The sequence below is a fragment of the Alligator sinensis genome, unplaced genomic scaffold (genome assembly GCF_000455745.1).
Source record: "Alligator sinensis unplaced genomic scaffold, ASM45574v1 scaffold1244_1, whole genome shotgun sequence".
Taxonomy (NCBI): domain Eukaryota; kingdom Metazoa; phylum Chordata; order Crocodylia; family Alligatoridae; genus Alligator; species Alligator sinensis.
Genome location: NW_005842591.1, coordinates 739,033 through 762,726, shown reverse-complemented (window position 1 = coordinate 762,726; position 23,694 = coordinate 739,033). Strand labels below are relative to the sequence as shown.

The following is a 23,694-nucleotide window of genomic DNA, read 5'->3' as shown; positions in this document are numbered from 1 at the left end:
ATGCCTCGGGCGGGGGGAAGCTGGGCCGGGAGCAGGTGTCCTGTGCACAGTTCCTTGCGCCTGGCCTGTGAGAATGCGTTTCAGTTGCTGGCAAAGCCACACAAAAAAAAGCCCCCCTCCCATTCGTGTCTTCAGACGAGGTGTCACCTCGCCGTGCGTGTCACAAGTAGCGTGGAGCGAAGGCTAAGGACCCCTGTCTTTCCCTTGCAGAACACGCGTGCTATTGCCACGGGCAGCGGCCCTCCGCGCTACCGCGTGCTGATGAGCGACGGGGTGAACACGCTCTCCTGTAAGTGCAACGCCGCGCGGGCGAACGTGCCTCTGCCTCCGCGGCAGAGCCGACACCGGGCTCCTGCACGGGCCCCGGGGTGTTACGGGCATGGTGTGGGCTGTCCCTTTCGATTCTGGGGCCGGTCATTTTTTTCTGGTGTCTTGTCGCGGACCACCCAAAACGTGGGCAGCAGCTCCGTCATTAGCAGAGTCTTCTATGTGCGCTGAGGTCCAAGAGGAGTTAGCAGCTGGCTTGAATCATTTTCCATTCTGTTACATATCTGATTATGTTAATCGCTGCCTGAACGCTGTAGTCCGTTCTCCAGCTTTGGGTGGCTGACGTGCAGCTTATGCCCAGGAAATGACTTTTGCTGGCTTATGTGATAATGTGCACACCTTAGGTCTATTCAGTGCCACTTGTCGGAGTAGAGAAGTTGTAATTAGCCATTTTAGGACTGTCACTTGCTAGCAGCTTTCAGAGGGGTTTTCTTTTCTTTTTTCTTTTTTTGCAGCTTTCATGTTGGCAACACAGCTGAACTCTCTAGTTGAAGAGGAGCGCTTGTCTGCCCACTGTGTCTGCCAGGTGAACAGATTCATTGTTAACAGCCTGAAAGACGGAAGGTATTTTTGTTTGTTTCGATATTTGTGTTCACAGAATTGGCTGAACGAGCGGGTGAAAGGGAAGAGCTCGAGCGCTTCGTTCCGGGGGAAGTAGACAGGTGTATCCAGCGGGTTCTCATAGTGTAGGCGCTGGTTCCCTTATAGTTTTCTGGGAGCAATTCAGAGTTCTGGTTGTAACCAGTTTGTCTGGCCCTGACATCCCTAAAGGACTGCTTTCTCCCCCAATGCCCCATTGCAGTCTGTGACAAAGTAACGAAACCTTCAGAATTACTTGCAATTCAGGCACATGCAAAATCTTGGTAACTTTTACTGCCACCCTTCTCTTCTCCTTCAAGTTGCCTTTTGTACTGCATGCATAGTTGTATTTAGCGTGCACTTTTGAGACAGGTAGTATATAAGGAATCTGGTACCGTTTTTAGGGCTTTGCAAATAGCAATAATCGTTATCCCATCTCTGTTTCATGTGCACTGTTCAGGTTGTTTTGTTTCAGCCCACACCATTTCTGCTTGCATTTACTGAATGTTGTAAACCGGTGGGTAATGAAGCTGTTTTCTCCTGACATTACCTTCCCCGGGGAATCTATTCTATACTGATTGTAGTGCCTTTATATATGCAAAAAAGAAACTTGCAGCCTGTGACAGACAAAGACAGATAACCGTAGAGTATCTTGCCATCTGTTCTGTTTTTAGGAGAGTGGTTATATTGATGGAGTTAGATGTTCTGCAAACTGCTGATGTGGTTCGTGGAAATATTGGTGATCCAGTGCCATACAATGAAGGTAGGTAACTTAGCAAACAAAGGCATTTTGTTGTTTCAGAGACTTACTGCTGTGCTGGTCTTTCAGCTGTGTACTTTAGTGAAAAAGGGGAGTCAAATTTCAAGTGATAGAAAAACAGGGCTGGTCATCTAGTCCACTCACTCCTCCGAAGAGGATCGTCGCTGTCTAAACCATCCCCAAATTAAGGGAGGCCTGGTGTCATCTGAGCAGGCAAACCTCTGGTCTTTTCAGACATACTGCTACTGTATGCCTAAGTCGCATGGCTCTAACTGTCTTGTCTAGAGCTGTGATTTCCAGTTCCTTAATGTCTCTTCTGTGCGTGGAACTTTTGTATAGTGTCTCTCTCTAATATACAAACCCAAGGCCAAACAGTCAGTTTCTGTCTCTATCGAGTATGGGGAAGTCTTGAATTTTCATGATGTTACTACTCCATTAATAAGAAACAGCTAATTATCATAAGGGGGAGGGGAGGATATAGAATCCTGATACAATTTTGCCTACGTGATTCCATTTTAATCTTTTGTTTTGATCTCTGCAGCATGCAGGTGGGATATTTTTTCCAGCTTGTATGCTTTCCCTTTGGGGGTTTTTGAAAGTTGAGACAAAAAAATTCAGTTATTAAAGAAGAAAATTGGGTAGAGAGAAGTACATTGTGTGTTATTTTAAACACAAGCCTGAATATTCTTTGAACAGATGTCTTTGACATTTATGAAGATAAAAGGTTGAAATTTGAGAGTGGCACAGTGTCATGGGAGGAATGGTCCCTTTTAGAGAATAGAGGGTAATGATGTACGTACTCTGTTTCCATTGTTACTGTCCTGCCTGGTAGTTTGTAGGAGTAACACTTGCCTACCACTGTGTAGTAGGACTGAAAAACCCCATATTGACAAGTAAGCTGCTGCACTGACTAGAAAACTATTTTACTAGTTGGTGTAAAATCCCACTTTGTGCCAGGCAGAGCGTTCGTCTCTATTTCTGTTTATTTTGGGGAAGAAGCGTGTATCCCATGAACACGAGTTAAACAATCTAATTGCCTTTAGACAGTTATGAAGTTAATCACTACTTCAAAAGCTTTCAGATGTTGCTGAATTGTAGCATCGCTGTAGCGACCAGTGTTTACTGAGCAGACTTGTGTGCGCGGCTGACGTGTTCCCAATTGCCTGTGTGACGTGATATGTGTTTCTTGTGAGCGGTTGTCTGTATTGGTGTTGTCGTTATGTTGTTGCTTAGAGACAGCGGGTCATTTCACAGCTTTCTACATTTAGTTTTGAAAGCTACATATGCCTGTTTTTCCTGTGAAAATGCTAGTGAGAGATTAGAAAGGCAGAAGTAGTAAGAAAAGCTTTGTGATATTTACCTAATCCTTTGTAATCTTAGATTCCTTAGGTCTTTTTCTTTTCTAGCATGCTTTCCTATTTCATAGGCCTAGGAGTCTAGATTGCCTGTGCGTCTCCTATGCAGAAAGAGTTTGGGTCCCTGAATAAGGACAACGACTGAGCATGTTTTTCATTTGGAAATTTGAGCATTTGACGCAACTAAACTTTGGGTGTAAAGGGTGAAGCCCAGCTTCTCCATCTAGTGGATCTTGGAGCAAATACATGGTCTATTTTGACGTCAGTCTATTGCCAGGGAAACAACTGTCACCAGCTCACCATTGTGACTATACTGTGGTAACCACTTAGCCAAGGAGTTTTCCTTTATGTAAGTCTTGTTGGGATTAAAAATAAACTAGGGGTAGGATGATGCTTTGTTTCCACAGGCTGTGTGTATTGCATGCCCCGAGGGCTGCTTGCTTTTCTCTGTTCCTCCCAACAAGTTTCTTGTGTGCCCTCCTCCTACCCTGCTGTTTCTAGGATGCTATGTTTCTATCCTCCCCTCTGCCAGCGGCTCTGTGCACACATCGTTTCCTGCTTCTTGTTTCTTATACATTCCACTTTTGTGCCTGAGGTTGCCTGGGATTTCATGCAGCTGAAATGCAGTGAATTCTCAGATATATTGGCCAACTTCCCTAATTAAATGCCTCTATACATGGTATATTAAAAGCCAGATATCATGGGTTTCTTTATGGCCAGTGTTGATCTTCATCCAGTACTTTTTTTGGCTTTTTCTTTATGTTTTAAGAGGGAGTTTTGTATGAGATTGCACGTGATCTGTTATGGAATGGCACAAACTCCTTTTGAGAGAAGGAGAGGTATGTAGAAACATTAAACAGTGGTTCTCAACCTTTTCAGACTTAAAACATCCCATAAAAATGTCAGCTTTCAGCTTTTACTTGTATTTTTTTTGACTGTAGAAAAACAATAGGGCAGTGCTGTTGAAAACAAACCAGAAAGACCACAACAGATCAGAATGTTTTTGACGCTATGGACTCCTGTTTGAAATCTCTGGTTTTAATTTGTGAATCGTGTGTAGGTGTTTGCAAACTTGACAGTGCTCTTATTGTTAGGCAATCCCATGGCGCTTTAAAAGGATCTCACGGCATCCCAGGGTACCGCAGAACCCTGGCAGAGAATCGCTTTTCTAAAATAATAACAGAAGCTATTGCTCTTTGGAGACCTCTTCTAGTTTCCTACATGCTGTGTCCCTTGTCAGGGTGGTTCACTGTTGTCAAGTCTTGTGATGCGCTTAAAGGATAATGAATGTTGTGTGCTGTTGTGCTCCTATGACAACAAAATGAGATCTCATAAAGGTATGTGAAGGTAGTTTTAATTGCTTTGATCTCAAGTTTCTTGCACTAAGTGGTATTTCCCCCTCTTAATACCAGGTCAGGGGCAGCAGCAGCAGCAGCGTTCCTCAGCTTCAGCAGCCAACACAGCACCCAGCAAACCACAGCAGCAGAATGGGAGCTCAGCAGCAGGAGGTAAGGCACTTCTGTATTTTAATTATTGGCTAGCAGTGTCGAATTGAGTTGTCTGACTTGTCTACAACTAAGAATAAAACCAGTTAGATAATCCCATTTAGCAAGGAGTAGAGGCAGCTTCAGGACAGCACTTCAGAAATACCAAGGAAAGGAGACAAAGCTGTAAACTAGAAGATGGAAGAATATTTAGCAACAAAGAAATAATGACTTCCCACTCACTCATTTATGAGAGAAATGCTGAACAGAAATCTTTGGAATCTCAGTTTTTGCAGCAAAAGATTACATCTTTTTTCAAAAGAACTTCTTTTCAGAGAAAAATGTGGAGAGCATCTTAAAATGTCAGGGGAAAAAACATAGTAAAAAGTCTGGACCTCATTTGGAAGTTGTACAAGTTGCACATCCATCCTGTGTGATGCCTTATCATTACTTGAAACCCCATGATGCCCTCTAGACAACTAAACAAGCTGTGGTTCCAACCTGACTAAAAGGGTGTGTTATCAGTGCTGAGTTATTGAGGCCGAACATATATTACAGGACTGAGATTTAGTTGAGATTCTATAAATACCAGTTTCTGGTGAAGGTTTTAAATTATGCTGGGCTGACATTGGCAGCTCAGTTGTCTGCCTAGCTGCAGACTTATTTTTAAAACAAAAAAACCTCTTTCAGTCAGAGTTTGTGCTTTGAATAAGACTTGGACCTGTCTTGAGCTCGACTTAAATATTTGAGAGATGCTGAAATGAGAGAATTTTAAAGTAAATTTGGTTTTGAGTGTGACAGATTTTTTATTTATTTGTGTGTGTGTGTGTGTATATATATAGATATAGATAGATTTAGTGGCTGTACCTAAAATCAGAAAAGTAGCATATTTGGTTAAGAGACATTGTTCCTTGGTGGTTCTCTGAGGATGTACAGGGCTGAAGTTACACTTGCCAGATCTGAGTGGTGCTGATTTGTCACTGCTGATTAATCAGTGGATGCTTAGCCGATGTCTTTAACTGATCACCTTCTCCATAGCTGCAATTCTTAGTCCACTTGTGATGTAAAAGCCATAAAAGAGTTGAGCATTCCTCTTTTGGCATGGTTTGCAGTAACAAACCAGATGCTGTTTGTGACATGGTAGAAATGCTCTAGAGCAGTGAATTAATTTTAATGTTCTTATTTGCTGCCTACATACCGCAGTAAAATGCCCACACAGATTTAGGCAAAGCTTCTATTTGTGGGCATCTTCCTGTAGCCTAGTGAGAACTTCTGCTGCAGTTTAATAGTGGTACTAAGCTTGGCACCACCACATGGCAGTATTCTACTCTTATTCTTTATACGTAGACTGCAAAGGTGGACAGTCGCATATTTTTGTCTGAGTTAACATAACTGAATTTTGTCTTCCTTTCTAGCTCCTACTGTTAAGTACTATGGACCTTCAAAGGAGTCTGGTAAATCAGCTGGTACCAGCTTATTTAATACGCCTGGTGGATCACAGTCCAAGGTGGTACCAATTGCCAGTCTGAACCCATACCAATCCAAGTGAGTTACCCTCTATATCAGTTACGTTAAAAAAATACTGTAGGCATTAAGTACAAGGCCTAAAGTTGCATTTCTGCTTACCAAAATAACTGCGTTAAATATGTCAAATAATTCTTCCTTAAATATTATTCACTTGGTATCAGCAACTCTCAGAAGCAGCAGTGCTGGGTTATTTTGTACTTACCCGTTGTTCCTTTGTTTTTTGGTGATCTGTGCTTAGACTCTGGACTGTCTCGTGTAAAATGATTCCCAAGTCTTCTGGCCCTGCTGAAATTGAGGTCTTTGTATATTGGTTTAAAATCGGCTGACAAGTTTAACTATAAGCTTCCTTTCGGTAGTCCACTGACCTGCTTTACCATAAACTCCTTCACCCTTGGTTACGGCAGAAATGCTGTCCTGTCTAAAAGCATTTTGGAAATGGCAGAAGCTTAAATTATATGAGTTGATGTGCTGGTTCTTAACAGCTGATACAATACGAACCTTAAAATTGGGCTCTTGAGTTTGAGCGTGGCCTTTCACTAAGGACAGACTGCTATATTGGGAATACTTCTGAGAAGAATGAAATATTAAAAGCTTGTTTCTAAAGCAGGAGAATCATTCAGTGCTTTATCATTCTGTATGGCTTACCGACGGGCCTTGTTTTCTTAACTCTTGTTGCTTCTGTAGAACTGCATTCTGTCTCCGTGAGCCAGACTAGACGCCCTTTTAAAGAATCACTGAGGTACAATGGAAACTGAGGTTTTACATTTAGGTGTTAAAGTCTCTAGTTTCTGAGCTAACAGCCTCTTCTGAAAAACGATGTAGGACACTGTTTCTTACTGTTGTGTTTCCAGGTGGACCATATGTGCTCGAGTCACCCAAAAAAGCCAGATCCGCACCTGGAGCAATTCCCGTGGTGAAGGAAAGCTGTTCTCCATAGAGCTAGTTGATCAAAGTGTGAGTGCTGATCTGTTATGATAGGCTCAAAGTACTGCAGTGATGGGAGCAGAAAGTTCATGTTTTTGTGAAGACAGAGAACAGAGGAAATGAGCAGAAGATCTTTTACATGAAAAGGGTATTTTACAAGATGTAAATGTATCTTGCAGCCCCACATTCATTCACTCATAGCTGTAAAATACATTGCTTTTTCCATCTAGCTCATTTAATATAAAATGAGTGATAAACATGGCATTTAAGTGACCTTTTATCAGCACTGTCCTATATTGGTATGTGGCAAAGATGACTACAGTGCCAGCATCTGGTGTCTCCATCAATAGACAATGTAATGTCTGCTTTGCAGTGCTCTCCCTTGGATTGGCAGGCAAATCCTAGTGCTGTTTTATAACCCGTGTGATGTCCAAAGGAGATACTCACTTCAAATAAACTCATCTTAATTAGGAAATTGGCATGTATATGAACGAATGACAAGGAAATTCCATCTCTGGTGTATTTAGGGGAACAAGATCTAGTTAATCTGTCATCCAGACCTCTTGATTAAATTTATAGCCCCCCATTGCATAAAATCTTGTTTGTGTATGTGAAATTATTTTTAGTACCAAATGTGTGGTTCGTAATTTCTCTGACACCTTGATCCTCAGCCATTTCTTTCACTTTTCTGCATGCTGTCATATTTTGACTGGTAGTTGTTATTTTAATTTTTTATATTTCTATTACACAAACATCTTATCTAGTAGAAATCCAGCTCTGTCATTAATTATCACTTGGGGAAGGGCTTGTCACAACTATGACTTTGTTCATGTGTGATGTCATCCTCTAACTTGTGGAGGTAAATGACATATCTAAAAATATTGCCTAATCTGTAGCATGATGCTGCAGGCTTTGATTGCATCTGTATGGAGTTGTTTCTGTGTTACAGTATGATATACTGTATTAATTACTGAACCATATTCAGGAGTTTTATGGGGTTTAACAGGACTTGGAGATGAGATTTGCTGGTCAACCATAGGGGTTGTCATCCTAGCTCTACCTACAAATGTATGAACTTTGGTGTTTGTTTCTTGTGTGCCTAGAGCTAGCCCTGCAGAATATTCCACAGCTATAGGAATGGTGCCGTTCTGCATTGGAAAGATGTGCATGCTGAATTTCATTTCTGACCAGCTCTCACATTTTCTTTCAGGGTGAGATTCGAGCTACTGCATTCAATGATCAAGTGGACAAGTTCTTTTCCATCATTGAATTGAACAAGGTACAGCATTATTCATTCTCAGTCAGATATGAGCTAGTAAAGAGGGGTTTATGCAGTACCCCTGGATGTTTAGTGGCAAATGTTAGCCATGTGCAGTGTCTAATAGCAAGTGTCTCTTCTATTTCATTGCTTCCTCCTGCAGGTGTATTTCTTCACCAAAGGAACTTTGAAGACTGCTAACAAGCAGTTTTCAGCTGTGAAGAATGACTATGAGATTACATTCAATAGTGAGACTTCAGTTTTGCCCTGTGAGGATTCCCAACATCTTCCCTCTGTTCAGTTCGATTTTGTACCAATCTCTGAGTTAGAGAACACGAGCAAAGACTCAATTGTAGGTGAGTCTATATGGTAAGATGGGGCTTAAAATAGGTCTTGTAGCACCAAGAACCTGGGCAGGAGACGGATAATCCATAGCGCAATGTGATTGAGATGTTGCTTCAGTGGTGGTGCCCTTAGGAATGCCTCTGGTAGCTTCTCCACTAGGGAGTTTGGGTCCTTTTGTGTGAACAGCATGCACTGTATTATCTGCCAACTTGCACTGTAAATTAAAGAGAGTGAAAGAAGGTACATGCTTTGCAATCATCAGTTTTCCAAGCAAGGCACAGAGGAACGCTGTTTTTTCATTCTGCATGCATACCTTTCTCATCTAATTATCTCTGCAATGATTGTGGCATAAATCCTGGCATTTGGATATAAGTTTTAGTTTGCTTTGCTGGGAGCTCTGAAGTTTTTCCTCTAACTTGGGAAGATCGCACTAGAAAAAATGACACGGAAAACCGATGGGGCAGAAATTATTACTTGTGTGCATGTGAGAGAAATCTGTTGATTCAGAAGTGTTTGATTAGGAGCTTTAACAATAGGTTTGTTAGCAGTCGGTGCAGTACACAGATAGGAGTATACCGGCCTCTCACCTCTCAAGTGAATTTGAATCGCAAGCCAGTCTTTGCCCTCATCATTGTTCCTAGCAGATGCCTATCTTTGTTATAAGCAATTTGTAATCCCTTGCTTGAGAAACTTCTACTGGAACAGTACGTGGTGCCGGAGGGTCAAGATGAAGGGTTTCCACAAAGTGTAATAGGAGAAGATTGCACAGTACCTTGATCGATTTAATTTTTGTGACACTTTTGCATGAATGCAAAATTCATCAACAGAATAAAAATCAAAATCTATTTCTTCCCTAAGAACCGTTTCACTTTAATATGCATAGTTCCTGTATTTTAGATTTAAGATTTTTTTTTTTAAATAAGGATTTAGGATCTTGTAGGATATCATCTGACACTGTGTGAGTATTCCTTTGCAGTCTGCTCATCTTCCCCTGCTGTGACCTTCAAGCAGTCCTAACTGAATTATGTCTACTTTTCAGATGTAATTGGAATCTGTAAGAGCTATGATGATATCACTAAAATTACAGTGAAATCTACCAATAGGGAGGTGTCTAAGAGGAACGTGCATTTGATAGATGCATCTGGAAAGATGGTGACGACAACTCTATGGGGAGATGAGGTATATGCTTTGTTATCCGTTTTCAGCCTTCAGTTATATTGAAAGAGGAATGGATATATGATGTCATTGAGGCAGGTGGCAAGGAAGTGCAGCTCATGAGTATTTAGGGAGGTGCAAGAGACTTATTTGGCTTCAGCCAGATGAGTTGTTGGTTTGTTTGTTTTTAAATATATATATTTCTCCAAATAACTGTGTTTATCAGTGGCTGGTCTGGTGTGTTCTGAGCAATGCTATTCACTGCCTCTCACATGCAGAGGTTGGTGATAAACAGCTTTCTGATTCAGGAAGCATCATCAGCTTTGCGTTAAGAGTTGCTGTTTGATTCGTAGAGTCTAATGGCTAAAGCTGCCCAGCAGGGACAACCTTCATCTGTAGGGCAGGTTCCTTGGAGCCCTGCCCCGAGCCAGTGTTTGGTGGAGGTGGCAAAATGGGGAGAGAAGCTGTGCAACTAAAGTGTTCACCAAATTGTGAAACTCTCTAATGGAAAGTGTGATAGAGAGCTAAATTAACCCTTTGCAGGTATCAGTACTGCAGTTTGAAGCTCATTACCCCAAATAAGAAGATGAGCAAGCTACAGGGAAGAGTGTTTGGGTAGCGAATTACTGGTTTGCTGCCACAAGGCAAGATCATGGTGATGTATTCTCTCTGCAGACTTCCTGAACATAAACACCGGCCTTTGCTGTGTTTAATCTTGGCCATGTTCTTCAGTCTTCCCCGCTGAGTAGGGGAGGGCTCTGCTACCTTGCTCCCGCCTGCTGCATTTTGCAGGTGGATTTCCACGTTTCACAAACAGTCTCTCAGTTTTACAGATGGGGAAACTGAGGCCCGGAGGGGAAGTGACTTTCCCAGGCTCACACAGCTGGTTATTGGGAGAAGCAAGATGGGAATCCAGGTGTTGGTGCCGTAATTGCTAGACCACATTGCCATGTTTTTGCTGGGCCATGTGGGCTACCAGCACCACTGGCAGCCCATGTTCTTTCTTAATCTTTTTGGCATTTTCCTTTGTCTTTGCTTGCTGCAGCCTAATGACAGCACAACTTGCTGGGAATAAAACCCTGTATCTAACGGCTATTCAGAAACTATTTGCCTTTCAAACCTCTCTTGAGAGGTCATGGCTGTCTTTCTTCCTTGGGAATATCTACATGAAAATGCCCAGAAGCCTGGAATTTTATAGAAACAATTTTTTTTTTTTTTTAAAAGAAGACAAAAACATGTTGGTTATAAATTTGCTTTTCATAAACAAAACTGCATAAGGCACTCTCAGCTTAGAGAATAAAATAAGTGAGACGGTTGTGTCTCCTGAAAGCAGCATTCTCTCTGACTGCCGAAGTTCTCCAGTTGATGTGTTGATGCCGCCTGGAGAGGTCTCCCACAAATTCATTTTCAAGCCCTTTGTTCTCGACGGAAGTCGCCCCCTTTCTGAACTACTTCTCCAGTTAACTGTAAACATGGTAGGATTTGAGGACTCCGGCACTCTCCGTTAGATGAGAGAATGATGTCTTAAAAACCTTTTAACAGTGATTTAATAACTGTCTTTCAAGGGCGTACTGACATACCTTAGAGATAGCACCTGCTAAGTACAGCCAGGCAGTCTGATGCAATTTTGGTCTTTTTGTCACAATCTATGAATTATGGGCACAGGACCGACCCACTGCATAGTATGCCACTAATATTTTCTGTCTCTTCACAGGCTGAACGATTTGATGGTTCTAGACAACCTGTCATAGCGATCAGAGGAGCCAGAGTCTCTGATTTTGGTGGCCGGAGTCTCTCTGTCCTGAGCTCAAGCACGCTTGTGATGAACCCGGATAGTCCAGAGGCGTTCAAACTCCGAGGATGGTACGGCCATGAGCTTGTGTTGCTTTACTCTGACTGTTCTCACTTCCTTTACCCCTGTAACCTACATAAGCACAGTCTACAGAGCGTTAGAGGAAGAGAGAAGGTTGGAGGCTAGGAAAAAGCATTTTTATTTCTCTTCGAGGCATCATGTCCTGAGAGGTTGGTTTTAAAGTTGTTAAACTGACAAACCTGTAATCCCATGACAAACCTTGAAGAATTGGAGTAGAAGCAATTAAGAGTGGCAGCAGTGTGTGCTGACCCAGATCCTTGGAAGGCAGCATGAAATCAGACTTTTAGCAACTCTGCTTCTGTGGGTTTTAGCTGAGAACATTTTTTTTTTTCCCATAGACTTTATGCGTTGTGCAAGGTCTTATGGATTCAGTTAGTGTGGGTTGGGGGTATTGTTTTCTGGTTTTTAAAGCTTTCTTGAAGTATCAGTGTCTCCCTTGTTCCTTTCTCAGGTAATCTTTATGATTTAGTAGCAAAAGAACATTTTATCAGCAAAATAGTATGATTCCAGAGGTGTCTGTTAGTGCTGCTAGGTTCCAGGTCCTTCCAGTAAGGTACAGCACTCCCAAGGGAGAAGGACGGTCTAGTGGATAAGGCACTGAACTAGGACTCGAGTCCTGAATTCAGTCCTGCTGCAGTCAGGTTGTTCTGTAACTTTGGCAAGTCGTATCCAGAAATGCAGTTGTGCCTGTGCTCTCGATCTGTTAGATGGGTATAGTTGTTCTGTACCTCCTAGGTTTTGAGGATACAAAATCGTGAGTGATTATGGGTTTCATATACACACTGGGCTCCTTATAACATTTGTGTTTGTTTTTCTACGTGTAGGCTTGGTCTCTGCAAAATAGGTGCAGTCTGAAAAGAGACCTGGATGGGGTGGGGAGGGCCTGGTATAGGGTGCCTTGTGGAAGAAACTGAAGGAGTGTGGTGGAAGATGAGTGGGGAGAGATTTCTTCTGGTCCTGTGTTTGTGTTTGAGATCAAAGATAAGAGCAGATGTGTGTAGTCTAAAAGATGAGGACGAGAGTTTAACTCTCCTAGGAATTTGGGATTAAGTTACAAAGACAAAGCTGCAGACTGCAACATAATACAGAATGAACTGGGTACCTAACATGGGGAGGAATTCTGTTGGTTATGGCGTTTCAGGCTGCTTTTAGCTACTGTTCAGCAAGTTAATCCAGGTTATAATTAAGACCTTTGTGACAGTTAGACTTATTCTCAAGCAGCAGTTGAGGTAGAATTCCATTGATGATTTCACACGCACAAACCTTGATCCAACTGAAGGCGTTTTCCATATGAATACAGTGTAGGCAAGAGGGAGGAGCGTGCATAGCTTCCCCAAGGAACTGCAAATCCACCCTAGGGAAAGCTAAACAAACGCTGTGAAACCAGGTTCTCTGCATCCTCAGTGAAGTGAGAGATGGGCGTCAGTAATCACTTGGATCTTTGGGACCTTCTGGTTTAGTCTTTAAAGGTATCAGGGTTTTGTTCAAGTTCACAATGACTGACCTTCTATCCTTTGGAAGATGGGTCAGCAGAGCTACTTGGTGAGACTGTCAGTGTGGTTTGTCACTCAGCTCTTGGAGGGTGCCACGTGGCCCCAGGCTTTTCTGATCTGGGAGTGGGGACCAGACAGGGTCATAATTCAGCCTTTCATTCACCACGGGGCACAGTCAGAAAGGGGTTAGGAGACAAGCTTGGGGCCTTGAGAGCTGTTGACATTGAAACCAGATTTCATTAGAAGAGTGCATGTGCTTTTTATCCTCCCTCGGCAAATCCTAGTTCTGTTTTGACAGTTGCCAAGCTGGAGTCCTTTCTTCCATGAGTCCTCCTCATGGGTATCCCTCAACATCATACAAAATGTACATGGATCAAGACTAATCGTCCTACGGGGCCCTTGCCTTTGCTCTGCATGCTTTTGGTTCTCAGGCTTAGCCGTACACACGTGCACTCGGCAGCCCATTTAACAGCGTATTTCAGGAAGATAATTACATTTGCATTCACAAGTGGGCTATTTGTTCATGGATAGTGATCTGTGGAAGGGTTGAAATGGCTGAAATGAGCTTTCTGCTGCAAAAGATGTGCTCCTCCACTGAAATCGCAAAGCGTCTGGGCAGGGTTGGTGGCACCAGCCTCACTGATGGACAAATCCTTATTTTAACACAGGAAATATGATTGGTTAAACTCGATCTTCCCTTTTCTTTCAAAGCTGCAGCAAAAATAATGGTATCATGTAATTAAATTCTAATTATACAAGTGTGCTGTTGCCCTTAAACCTTGTTATCTGGCTGCTTCTAAGAGGAATGTAGTGCCTCATTTGGCCGCTAGATGGCACACCCGTTGTGGTCACGAAAAGCAGAATTTGTCCCCCTTTCTAAGGTTATAAAATACTGTGCTAATTAAAACAGAATATTAACTTATCCTGAAATGCTATTTTAGTGTGCAGTATACACAAGTTACTGTAATTGTTTCCTGTGGAAGTCATTGATAAAAACCCCTCTTGTATTAAGCACACAAAACTAAATATAAGCTTTGGGTAAGTTCATACGGTCTGCTTCCCAAAACCAGAGGAATGTGTGTGTCTTTCCAGGTTTGACTCCGAAGGGCAGGCTTTGGAATGTACTTCAATCTCTGATCTGAGAGGTGGATCAACAGGTGGAGGGAGTGCCATTTGGAAAACTCTGCATGAATCTAAATCTGAGAACTTAGGGCAAGGAGATAAGGTAAAGTAGAGGTAGACGCTATCTGTGTATTCTGCATAGAAAATGAACTGGGTTTTACCAAGGTACGGTGTTTGTTGGAAGGTTATCTAATGAACCTCCTAGAATGTCTGCTCTCATTGACATTAAATAGTGGTTAATCAAGATACTGAGTCACAGCATCATGATAGGCAGGTTATTTCCTAACTGTCCATTTTGAAATACCTTGTTCTTCTAAAGCGTGGTCCTGGCCATTGTCAGAGTAGTGGCCTTGAACCATTGGCCTGGCCATTCTTGTGGGTTTTGTCCTGCAGGCTGCAGTCAGATCAAGTGTTTCACTGTAACACAAATGCAGGGATCTTTCTCTGCCTTTTGTAACGTTAGTCCCCCAAAAAGATGAGAGGATGAAAATTAGATCTTATGAGAGAATGAACGGCACACTTGGCTCTGCAGTTTCAATAGGTATGGTGGGAAAGCAAATATGCTCAGTCAGTCTAATCAACTAGTGATTGAGAACATGGTTCAATGAAGATTTAAAAATATTCTTGCCTTAGGGGCTTCATTTAACTTAATGGAGCCTAAGAGCAGTGGCAACAGAAGACTTGAGTTGCACGTCCCAGTGACCTGTACCTGTTAAGCCTATTAGTCATCAAAATCCAGCTAGGGGGCTACATGCTTGCCAATTAGTTCAGAATTCAGAATTGAAACGATCCCAGTGGTTTGCGTTTTATATTATGCTCCTTCTTGCAGGCGGATTATTTTAGCTGTGTGGCCACAGTGGTACAACTGCGCAAAGAGAACTGCATGTACCAGGCTTGCCCAGCTCAAGATTGCAATAAGAAAGTGATAGACCAACAGAATGGACTGTACCGCTGTGAAAAATGTAATCGCGAGTTCCCCAACTTCAAGTATCGCATGATCCTCTTTGTAAGTAAAGGATTAGATGAAATACTGTTGCTTGCCGACTATATGCCTTGCACAAACCGAATCAAACCCTTTTGTTTGTGAGACTGGGGCATCAGAGCAGCGTGCTCCGATGTGTAGTCCCTGCAGATAAATAGCCAGTAAATAGCATATAGGCTGTAACCAAGTGTGTAAGGAGGGTTTCATTGAGCTGATTAGCAGTTTGTTTCTTTGTGCTTCAATTAAGCTTTTCTTTTTGCCAAAAAGTTTCAAGCTAACTCAGTTGATTTTGGTTTCTAAGTGTAGCATGCAGTGCAAAGTACAGATGGCCCACGCCTCTTCAGTTATGAAGATAAACTAATGTAAAATGGCATTTCTGGAGAGCAGTAATTGCACTCTTACAGCTGATACCTATATTTAGTTCATTCTTTTGTAGGTATTGTTCTGTGTCTCATGCATTAATGGAGCCTACTTCAGCGTACTGTGTCTGAGAATCGTTATCATGATGTGTGCTTGCACCACTAGCATTGAACCTTCTTTCAGCTTTTGCATTATAAAGTGCCTGAAAATTAGAGGTTTTCTCTGCTTTTAGAAGTGCTGTGCAGGGGGTCTGTTTAGGGAGGGAAAACTATCATTGCAGTATTACTTTGGCTAACATAGGATTAAATGAACAGTGCTTCCAAACAGGGATTACATCTGAAAATCTAGGGATGTACAAGCTACCCTGTGGATTAGAATCTCTTATGTGGAGAGCAGGAAGGACGCGGGAAGGGTACTCCTAAACTGCAGACCACTTGTCTCCCGTTTTCAAATGCCCTATTGTTGGAAGCCAGAGATTCACAAAAGACTAGTCCTTGATCTTTACCTCTCCCTGTATTGTCCTTGGCTGTTGCAGGGCTCTTGAGGTAGTATGAGTTTTTCACATGCTGTTCCTGCCCAGGTGTCAGAGCAAAATGTAGTTTGAGAGGGAGGCGCAGTGCACCTTAATTGGACGTGAGTGACTTTTGAATATGCGGTGGTGATGTGGATTGCAGGTAAAGCACCAAACAGAGCACTTGGACCGTCTATTCTTATGCATATGTAGGGCATCTGAGTTGGAGAAGCCCACAGTGTTCTGCTTAAGGTGCCATGCATGTCACCCCAAGCAAAAAATCTTGAACGTTTGCCATTGCCTCTACATCCGGTCTCGGTTTCCAGATGAGGTAGGTATGCTAAGCTCCTACATGCATCCTTTCCTTCCTGAGCGCAGTGTCACTGTTGTCAGTCATCTCCTCTGCTGCTCTTTAAGCAGAATGAAAAAAGGTACGGTGCCTCTTGCTGTTAACCTCATTCGTTGCCATGCTGCACTGAATTAAGGCTTTGTTGCAGTGACATTTTCATTAGTATTTCATAGCCGTGCCCAGCATGCAATCACAGAGTACCTGGTTTTATCATCGTGGTGGCTCCTTCCTGGTCCAAGATTTGTAACTGAACACAAGTTACTGTTGAAGTGTGTTACTGTGTCACTACAGTCATGAAAGGGTTTTTGCATTTCAGCCACCATTGAGTAGAAGCCTTCACAAAAGGCGGTGTGTGTGGAGCTGCAGTACATGTACTTACTGAAAATTTAAAGCGCTCTTCAATTTTAAAGAGAATCTTCATGAATAAAGAGCATCTGGATGAAGTGTCTGTGGCTTTTTTTTTCTTAAGGTGATCATTGCAGACTGTCTGGAGACTCAGTGGGTGACTTGTTTCCAGGAGTCAGCAGAAGTCATTCTTGGGCAAAACACTGCTTTCCTTGGAGAGCTAAAAGAAAAGGTCAGTCAATTAGCTTCCTCCTTGAAAAAATGTCTAGAATATGAGGTTCTGTTTCCACCTGGTAGCCATAATAACAAGCATTGCTACTTTATGAAGGCCTGTTGCCTCTCCTGATCCCCTATTTAGGAGGCTTCTCTGTAACAAGTAACTTTAAAGATGGTGTGAAGTGTGTGTGAACGAGCATTTGTCTGGGCTGGTTTAGGAAAAGAGTTGGATTGAGATGCTCCTTGAGGTCCCTTCCAACCCTGTGATTCTCTGTGGGTTTTTGAATCATTTAGCCCTAATCCTGTAACATGCACACAAAGTACCGCTAATGACAGTGGAGATTTGCAGCGGCATTTACTACTGTGCATACAGCCCCTGTTGAGGGCAGCGCTTCCTTTGTTAAAATGAATGTGCAAGGTGTATCCAAGAAACTTCAGACCTGTTTGCAGGAATTTGACATTTTTTTTACCCTTGCCGAGCTGGTAGGGTGTACCGGTGAAAGCTGTCCAGCCTGAGGAGTTGAGTCTCTTTAGGTGCTTAGCTTGTTCTTCAAAACAACATAAGTTCATGTCAATCGTGTCTCCTCTCCCTGACCTGCTGGCTTCTATAGGGGTGGATTGCGCCGGCCCAGGAGTCAGGGCAGGGTTCTCTGCTCTCGTCGTCTGTCCCCTGCAGGATTATTCTCTGTCTGCGCATTGTCTGTAAACTGCATTCTTTTCCCTGACCGGGAGTCTACCTGCGATCTCTAACAGCTGAGCTTTTCCTTGCTGTTATGAGGACCGGCAGATATTGCAGCTGCTTAGTGAGCCCTGGCTTCACAGCCTTAGCTGGGAGGCTGCTGATTAGTTGCAGGAGGCACTGGTGTCCAGCTGTCCTTGAACAGTCAAAAGCCATGACATTCTCGGAGTGCCGTAAAAGGAGCGGCTGGATTTATGTTGTTGCACCCAACTAAGTCTTGAAGAGTTTTGTTCATGTTTCTCGGTACGAAGAAATGTCAAGTGTGTTCTTAAAAGCTTGTTTAAAACAAAGCTGACTAAATAACCTAGGTTGTAACTAAGCCAGAAACATTGCTTTCAGATTGGTTGTTCGCCTTAGCATTGGATCATTTCCATGGCCAATTATACTGACGCTGCTTAGCAGAATGAATTTTTGCGAGCCCTACAAAAATAATAGTTTTTTAAATGGATCGTTTGCTGAGAGGCGTTTTAGAAGTCTCCCATCAGATTAGAACAATTTTAGGGTAGGCTATAAACCATTTAAACTTCAGTAAAAAAGACAGCCTATTCTTCCATTTATTTGTGCCTCTCTTCTACCACAGCTCGCTTCCCCTTGAAATGGTTGGGTGTCAGTATGAAACACCAGGCAGGTCATTATTAAGCCAAGTATATTCAAAACTGACCTACATTAGCTCCTGCCGGACCCCATCTCTGATATAAATCCCGCTGTACAGGAAAGCCAACATATTTTTAGCTGTCAGCTATATAAATTATCTGATTATTTTGGAAGCAGAGTAGTGAGTGACTCAGCTGTTCCCCGTGAGGTGTGTTGATGGTCATTATCATGATTAAATTTGCATAGGTTTTTTTTTTTTCATTTTAACTCCCTGTTTTTAGTTATCCTAACTCTCATTTTTCAGCCGTGTTTAGTCTCTGCCTGAGTCTGAACAAGACTGCTTTGGCCATTTTTGAGTCCGAGGAGAATTGCAGGGAGTGAATTAATTACCAAAGAAACAACTTGCAGTGCTTTTTCTGAAGAGCTGTTTAGCGGAAAGGGCTAAGGGTAAAAAGCTGAAGTGTAGCTTGGAGGAGAAATACCTCTGTGTGTTGCACAGAAAACTGGTTTTGAATTGACAGTTTTATGGGCCTTTAAAATTTTGCTTGGTGTGCTTGCAATACTATCTGGTCTGAGCGTTTCCCTGGAGGCCTGGTATGATACCCTCTGGAGTCGATGGAAGTCTTTCGGTTCATTTTGGTGGAAAGGCCATTCTGCACTTATGTGAGCAGGCTCTTTCATCTGATCTGCTGTGTCCAGGCCTCATTGCCGAAGCTTTTGGGGAACCGCAGGGCCCTGTCTAAGAGGCGACTGGTCCAGTAATGGCAGCATTCCCTATTGTCCTACTGATTAAGCTGGAAGTGCAGTCTAGGTCTTGAGTGTGGTGAGAGTAGCATCTCATCCTTTAGGCCCTGGGGACAGTTAGGAAAAGAATCACTTGAGGAATGGATGTGCCGAAGTACGCAGCCTGTAGACCTGGGCTCCTGCTTGCCACCTATGTTACCTTTCTGAGAGTGACGTGGAAGGAGCCGTGCAGGTGTGCAGTAGTGCTTCCTGAAGAACCGAGACAGAGATAGGGAACGCGTGCCGCAGGAGCAGTTTGAGGGAACGGGCAAGACCTTGACCTACAAGCTGCAAGGTCTAGGTTCAGCTCCTGGGTCTGATAATTGCATGCTTTCTGCTTAATGAAGACATTCATATCTATTTACCTGTGTCACACAGGGGCTATGGGATTTAAAGAAATCTCTGTACTTTGTTGTTGTTGTTGCTGTTGGGTGCTTTGTCTTGTCATTTTAACAGTCTTTGAATGATGCAGAATATGCACCGCTTGTGCAGTGCCCTTTCAAACGTCCTAAAATGCGGAGATGTGCAGGCTGAATGCAGACTCGTTAGATAAACACAGAAACTGAATGTGTCTCAGACTGAGTAGTGAAATGGCTGGTGAGCCGTTGCACTTCAGTCACTGTAATTCAGCATCACATCTAACCCCAGGTAAGAAGCTCCAAGGGAACTTCATATTGGTTCAGGCAAACCAAGGACAGCTGTGTTTTGTGTCATGTGGGCACCCCAGAGTTCTCTCCTTTTGGACTAGAAACTTCATATTTTAACAATTAAAGTTCAGCAATGGTTTTGGAGCCCAAACCAATCTGCTGGAAGACTAGTCCTCCAACACTCCAAATACTGTACTGAACTTTTATTTTTCCATTGACTCACCTAGTCCGTTTCAGTTTTACCTCAAGCTCTACAAAACCCGAGTTATTCTGAGAGGGGATGGTGAAGCTGGAAACTTGCAGTGCCATCAGCTCATGCCTTTGTCTTTATCCTCACAGAATGAGCAGGCATTTGATGAAGTGATCCAAAATGCCCTCTTCAACACATTTGAGTTCAAGATTCGAGTGAAGCTGGAGACTTTCAATGTAAGTACTCCCACCAGGCAGACGGGGCGTGTAGCTTGCAACATCTAGATCAGTCTGCATAGGAAATGGCTTCCTCCTTTTACGTTATTTGTGGGGAAAGATTAGCCTCCAGAGGTTTCCACTAACATTCAGCACTATTCGTCCTGAGTACAGGAGTGTGGAAGGAAAGAAGGATCAGAGTCACTTTGTGACACTACTTCTTTCTGTGATGCACAAAATCTAGCTTGTTGCTTTATTTTTGTGTGAATTAAAGTCTGGGAGCCAGAACTTCATGCTTGAATTGACTCTGTCAAGGGTAATGAAGCTACATTGAACAAGGAGAGCCTAGAACAAAGGGCCTCAGGCGCAGAACCCCCCTCTCCTCTTACGTACCACTTTTCTCTTTCAAAGGACGAGTCCCGGATTAAGGCTACCGCGGTAGATGTGAAGCCTGTGAGCTACAAAGAACACTGCAAGAGGTTGATTGCGAGCATCAGAAAAAACGCGCAGCAAGGATGAGAGAAGGAAGGATGGTGGTGATCGAGCTGGAGCTAGAACATTCACAGAATAACTAAAGAGCTGGACTTGGGGTGATTTAAAAAATCAATTTATGTGGCAGTTTGGCATTAGTTACACAGTGCATGGGAGTCTATCTAGTGGGCTAAATGATTTCATGGGTTCTCTCGTGCAGTTATGCTACTAGTATAACTGCAACAAATGGCCATGCCAGCGTTGACTGTTAAAGTATGATGGAGCCGAAGACGAGTGTCTAGACAACGGCAGTGGCTCCTATAGGCATACTGACCTGTTAAGATTTCATCACCTTTAGACAAGGCCAACGCATGTCTGAAGTAACTTTTTCTTCTTCATAGATTTAAAGCCAGATTACATAACCAGTATGTTTTACATGCAAGACGCTTGTGACAGCCTTGGCACTTTGACTTGCTCTGCACAGGGTAGGAGGGAGAGTGTCGTGCAGCTTTCTGATGTGGACCATGGAGAACAGGTCTGTTAGCACGAGGCAGTCCTCTTCCCTGGAATTCAAAGGCTTTCTCTTTCCACAGGTGCCATGCAGTTGTTAATGCTTGGAATGGCAATATGGTAGAATTATTAATCAAAGACGTATCTCTTATATCTGAAGAATATCCTTCCTTCAGGGCTTAATAGACTGAGTCAGATGGGTCTGATATTAATCAAAATTGTCTCTTCTGAGGAAGGCTGATAAGCATTGACTCTCCATCCCCCAGGGAAATCTAGGCAACTACAAAGCATTGCTTTAGTTTTCACTTCAATTAATATTGTGTTCTTGGCTGCTGATAGCTCACGCTCCCTACCTATACATATTTCTTATGTTGTGTACGCAGTTTCTTTGGTTTTGTTTGTTACTGTTAATGGGAAACACGTCTTTAAATGGGGGGGAGCTTTGTTTTACAGCTTTGTTTCAATAAACAGTATTTAGTTTCTGCGTAGTGAATTCTGCTTTCTTTGAACACCAAAGACTTCTCATTACTGGAAAGCAATTAATTAGCTTCCATAATAAGCATTCACTTGGGGAAGATGTTACCTTATTACGAACTCTAAGGTTAGACTGAGGAATGGAGATCTGCCTAATGTTGGCAGCATGGAAATGCAGTGATATTTTCACCATTTCGGTGCCTGAGAATGCTGATGATTTGGCACTTCTGGGATTTTTATTGACGTTTACACAGCAGTCTAAAACTAACCAGGCTTTGAGATTTGTACAGACAGTGAGCTAGTACAGAAAACAGTAATTATGCTACTGGGCTTTTCAGTCAGCAGAGCATGCTAGCTCTGTGTGCTCCTAATCACATTAATTATGTGTTCCCTGGCTGCAGCTCACAGCGTGGCATTTGCTGCGCAGCTCCAAGCAACCAGGCAGTATTGCACTTGGTGTGGTAGCAGAACTGAATTTTATTTTGGGCACTATAGCGCTGAGGTGTCTTGTGCGTTCATCCTGTGCACTTTACCTCCTGAGAGATCCTGCTTGTCTTGTTAGTCCGGGTGCCCTTTTAATTTAGGAGCTAAACGTGCTGTTCCTGATGGATGTGAAGGGCATCAATCCAGGGCCGTTAACTGTGTGAGCAGCCCCTTTTTGCTTCCTGGGCTGTGAAGACAGTGAGTGGGCTGCGCTGGTTCTTTCGCTGATGCCTCAGAATTTTTATGGAAGCACTTGTTCCTTCTGACCTTGTTTATATAGTGTTGACTAGAAAATTATGGTCTTCAGCACTGCTCGGGATTGACAAATTGTGGGTTAGGAGTGATAATCTATCTACCTACTCTGTCAACTAGTCTTTTAGTTCTGCTCCTCCCTTCTGTTCCCTTCCTTTCCCTCCTGAGCTGAGATGGCTGAAAACAAGGTGTTAATACAGTATGAAGCTTTCCTGTGTAGCGAGTCTTTCAGGCCGCTTCTCTCACAGTTCAGTTGCGTCCACGTGGGAACGTTTTCCGGTACCCTGTGCTGGCTTCTGACGGTGCCGGTGGGGCAGCACGTTCCCCAGGACAAGGGGCCGAGGGCAGAACAGTATTCCGGCATTCTCGTACCACCGTGCAGCCTGCTGTCTGCGGAAGATTTTTGTGGGAACTTGACCCGATACAACATTTCTCCTAAAAGTAGGCGTATCCCACAAAATCATGCATTGATTTTTTTTTTTTAAAATACCCATGCTCCTTCATCAGCATCCTATAATCCACTTTTCCTCGCCACAAGCGCAGACGCTGTGCAGATCGGCGGAGTTTTTGCATCTCTTTTAGAGACAGGTGTCTGCTTCTCTATTTCTGGGGACTTCAGCGACTTCCACAAGCAGCTGGTTGTGCTGCAGTGAAAATGAGAACTAAAGATGACTGGATGATGCGGACAGTGAAGGAAAGTTGCTGGGTGCTGCAGGAATTCATCGGCCATTTGCACATGGGTACTTGTGGGACCATGAAGTGAGCGCTGGGGAGTGGGGTAGCCTCACAAGGCAAACCTGGGCAGAACTTTTGAAGAAGGGGCAAAAAGCCACATTCCTAGAGCTGTGCGCCACGCTCATTGTGGGGAGCTGACTTGAAATTGGAGATAGGTCTGGCAGTCGTGCTCTGGAAGCTCATGATCCAGGCTGTTATGGGTCAGTGGGCAGTCAGTTTGGTGCAGGAAAGTCTGCAGAGGGGTGATTGTCATTCAGGTGCCTGGAGCAATGTAGTGTGTTTTACTGCCGGGAGTCGTCTCTGGGCAATGTGCAGAAAGAGGGATTTAGCAACTTAGTGTGCAGTGGGAAAGGATGAACACAGCAGAAGACTGCGAGACGAGGAGAACTGGAGTGATATTGAGGAGTGGAGAAATAGAAATGGAAAGAAATGTGCTAGTGCCCTGTGCAGGGTGATACATTTAGGGACTAAACAATTACTGCTCTAAGTTGGGAGCTCCTCCGTGGGGAACCAGTGAGGAGGAGAAGCAACTGGATGTGCTTGTTGATCAGAGGTGACCATAAGCCACCGGTCTGGTGTGGCTGTGAAAAAGTGAACATGATCATAACCTATCTCAGCAAAGGTTTTTCCAGGACA

At 43.3% G+C, this 23,694-nt stretch overlaps 1 protein-coding gene across 1 annotated transcript in view; it reads left to right on the top strand.

Annotated features, from left to right (window-relative positions):
- The window catches only part of RPA1 (replication protein A1), a 22,522-nt gene extending 927 nt beyond the window's left edge, over positions 1 to 21,595 (top strand). The window contains exons 2-16 of the mRNA XM_006032877.3: positions 211 to 289; positions 783 to 891; positions 1,581 to 1,669; positions 4,434 to 4,529; positions 5,921 to 6,050; positions 6,884 to 6,986; positions 8,167 to 8,235; positions 8,378 to 8,570; positions 9,599 to 9,738; positions 11,429 to 11,577; positions 14,173 to 14,305; positions 15,032 to 15,208; positions 16,874 to 16,981; positions 20,068 to 20,154; positions 20,545 to 21,595. Of these exons, the coding sequence (XP_006032939.2) occupies positions 211 to 289; positions 783 to 891; positions 1,581 to 1,669; positions 4,434 to 4,529; positions 5,921 to 6,050; positions 6,884 to 6,986; positions 8,167 to 8,235; positions 8,378 to 8,570; positions 9,599 to 9,738; positions 11,429 to 11,577; positions 14,173 to 14,305; positions 15,032 to 15,208; positions 16,874 to 16,981; positions 20,068 to 20,154; positions 20,545 to 20,652 (1,770 nt within the window). The 3' untranslated portion in view covers positions 20,653 to 21,595. The remainder of the gene's footprint in view (positions 1 to 210; positions 290 to 782; positions 892 to 1,580; positions 1,670 to 4,433; positions 4,530 to 5,920; positions 6,051 to 6,883; positions 6,987 to 8,166; positions 8,236 to 8,377; positions 8,571 to 9,598; positions 9,739 to 11,428; positions 11,578 to 14,172; positions 14,306 to 15,031; positions 15,209 to 16,873; positions 16,982 to 20,067; positions 20,155 to 20,544) is intronic.
- The last annotated feature ends 2,099 nt before the right edge of the window (positions 21,596 to 23,694 follow it).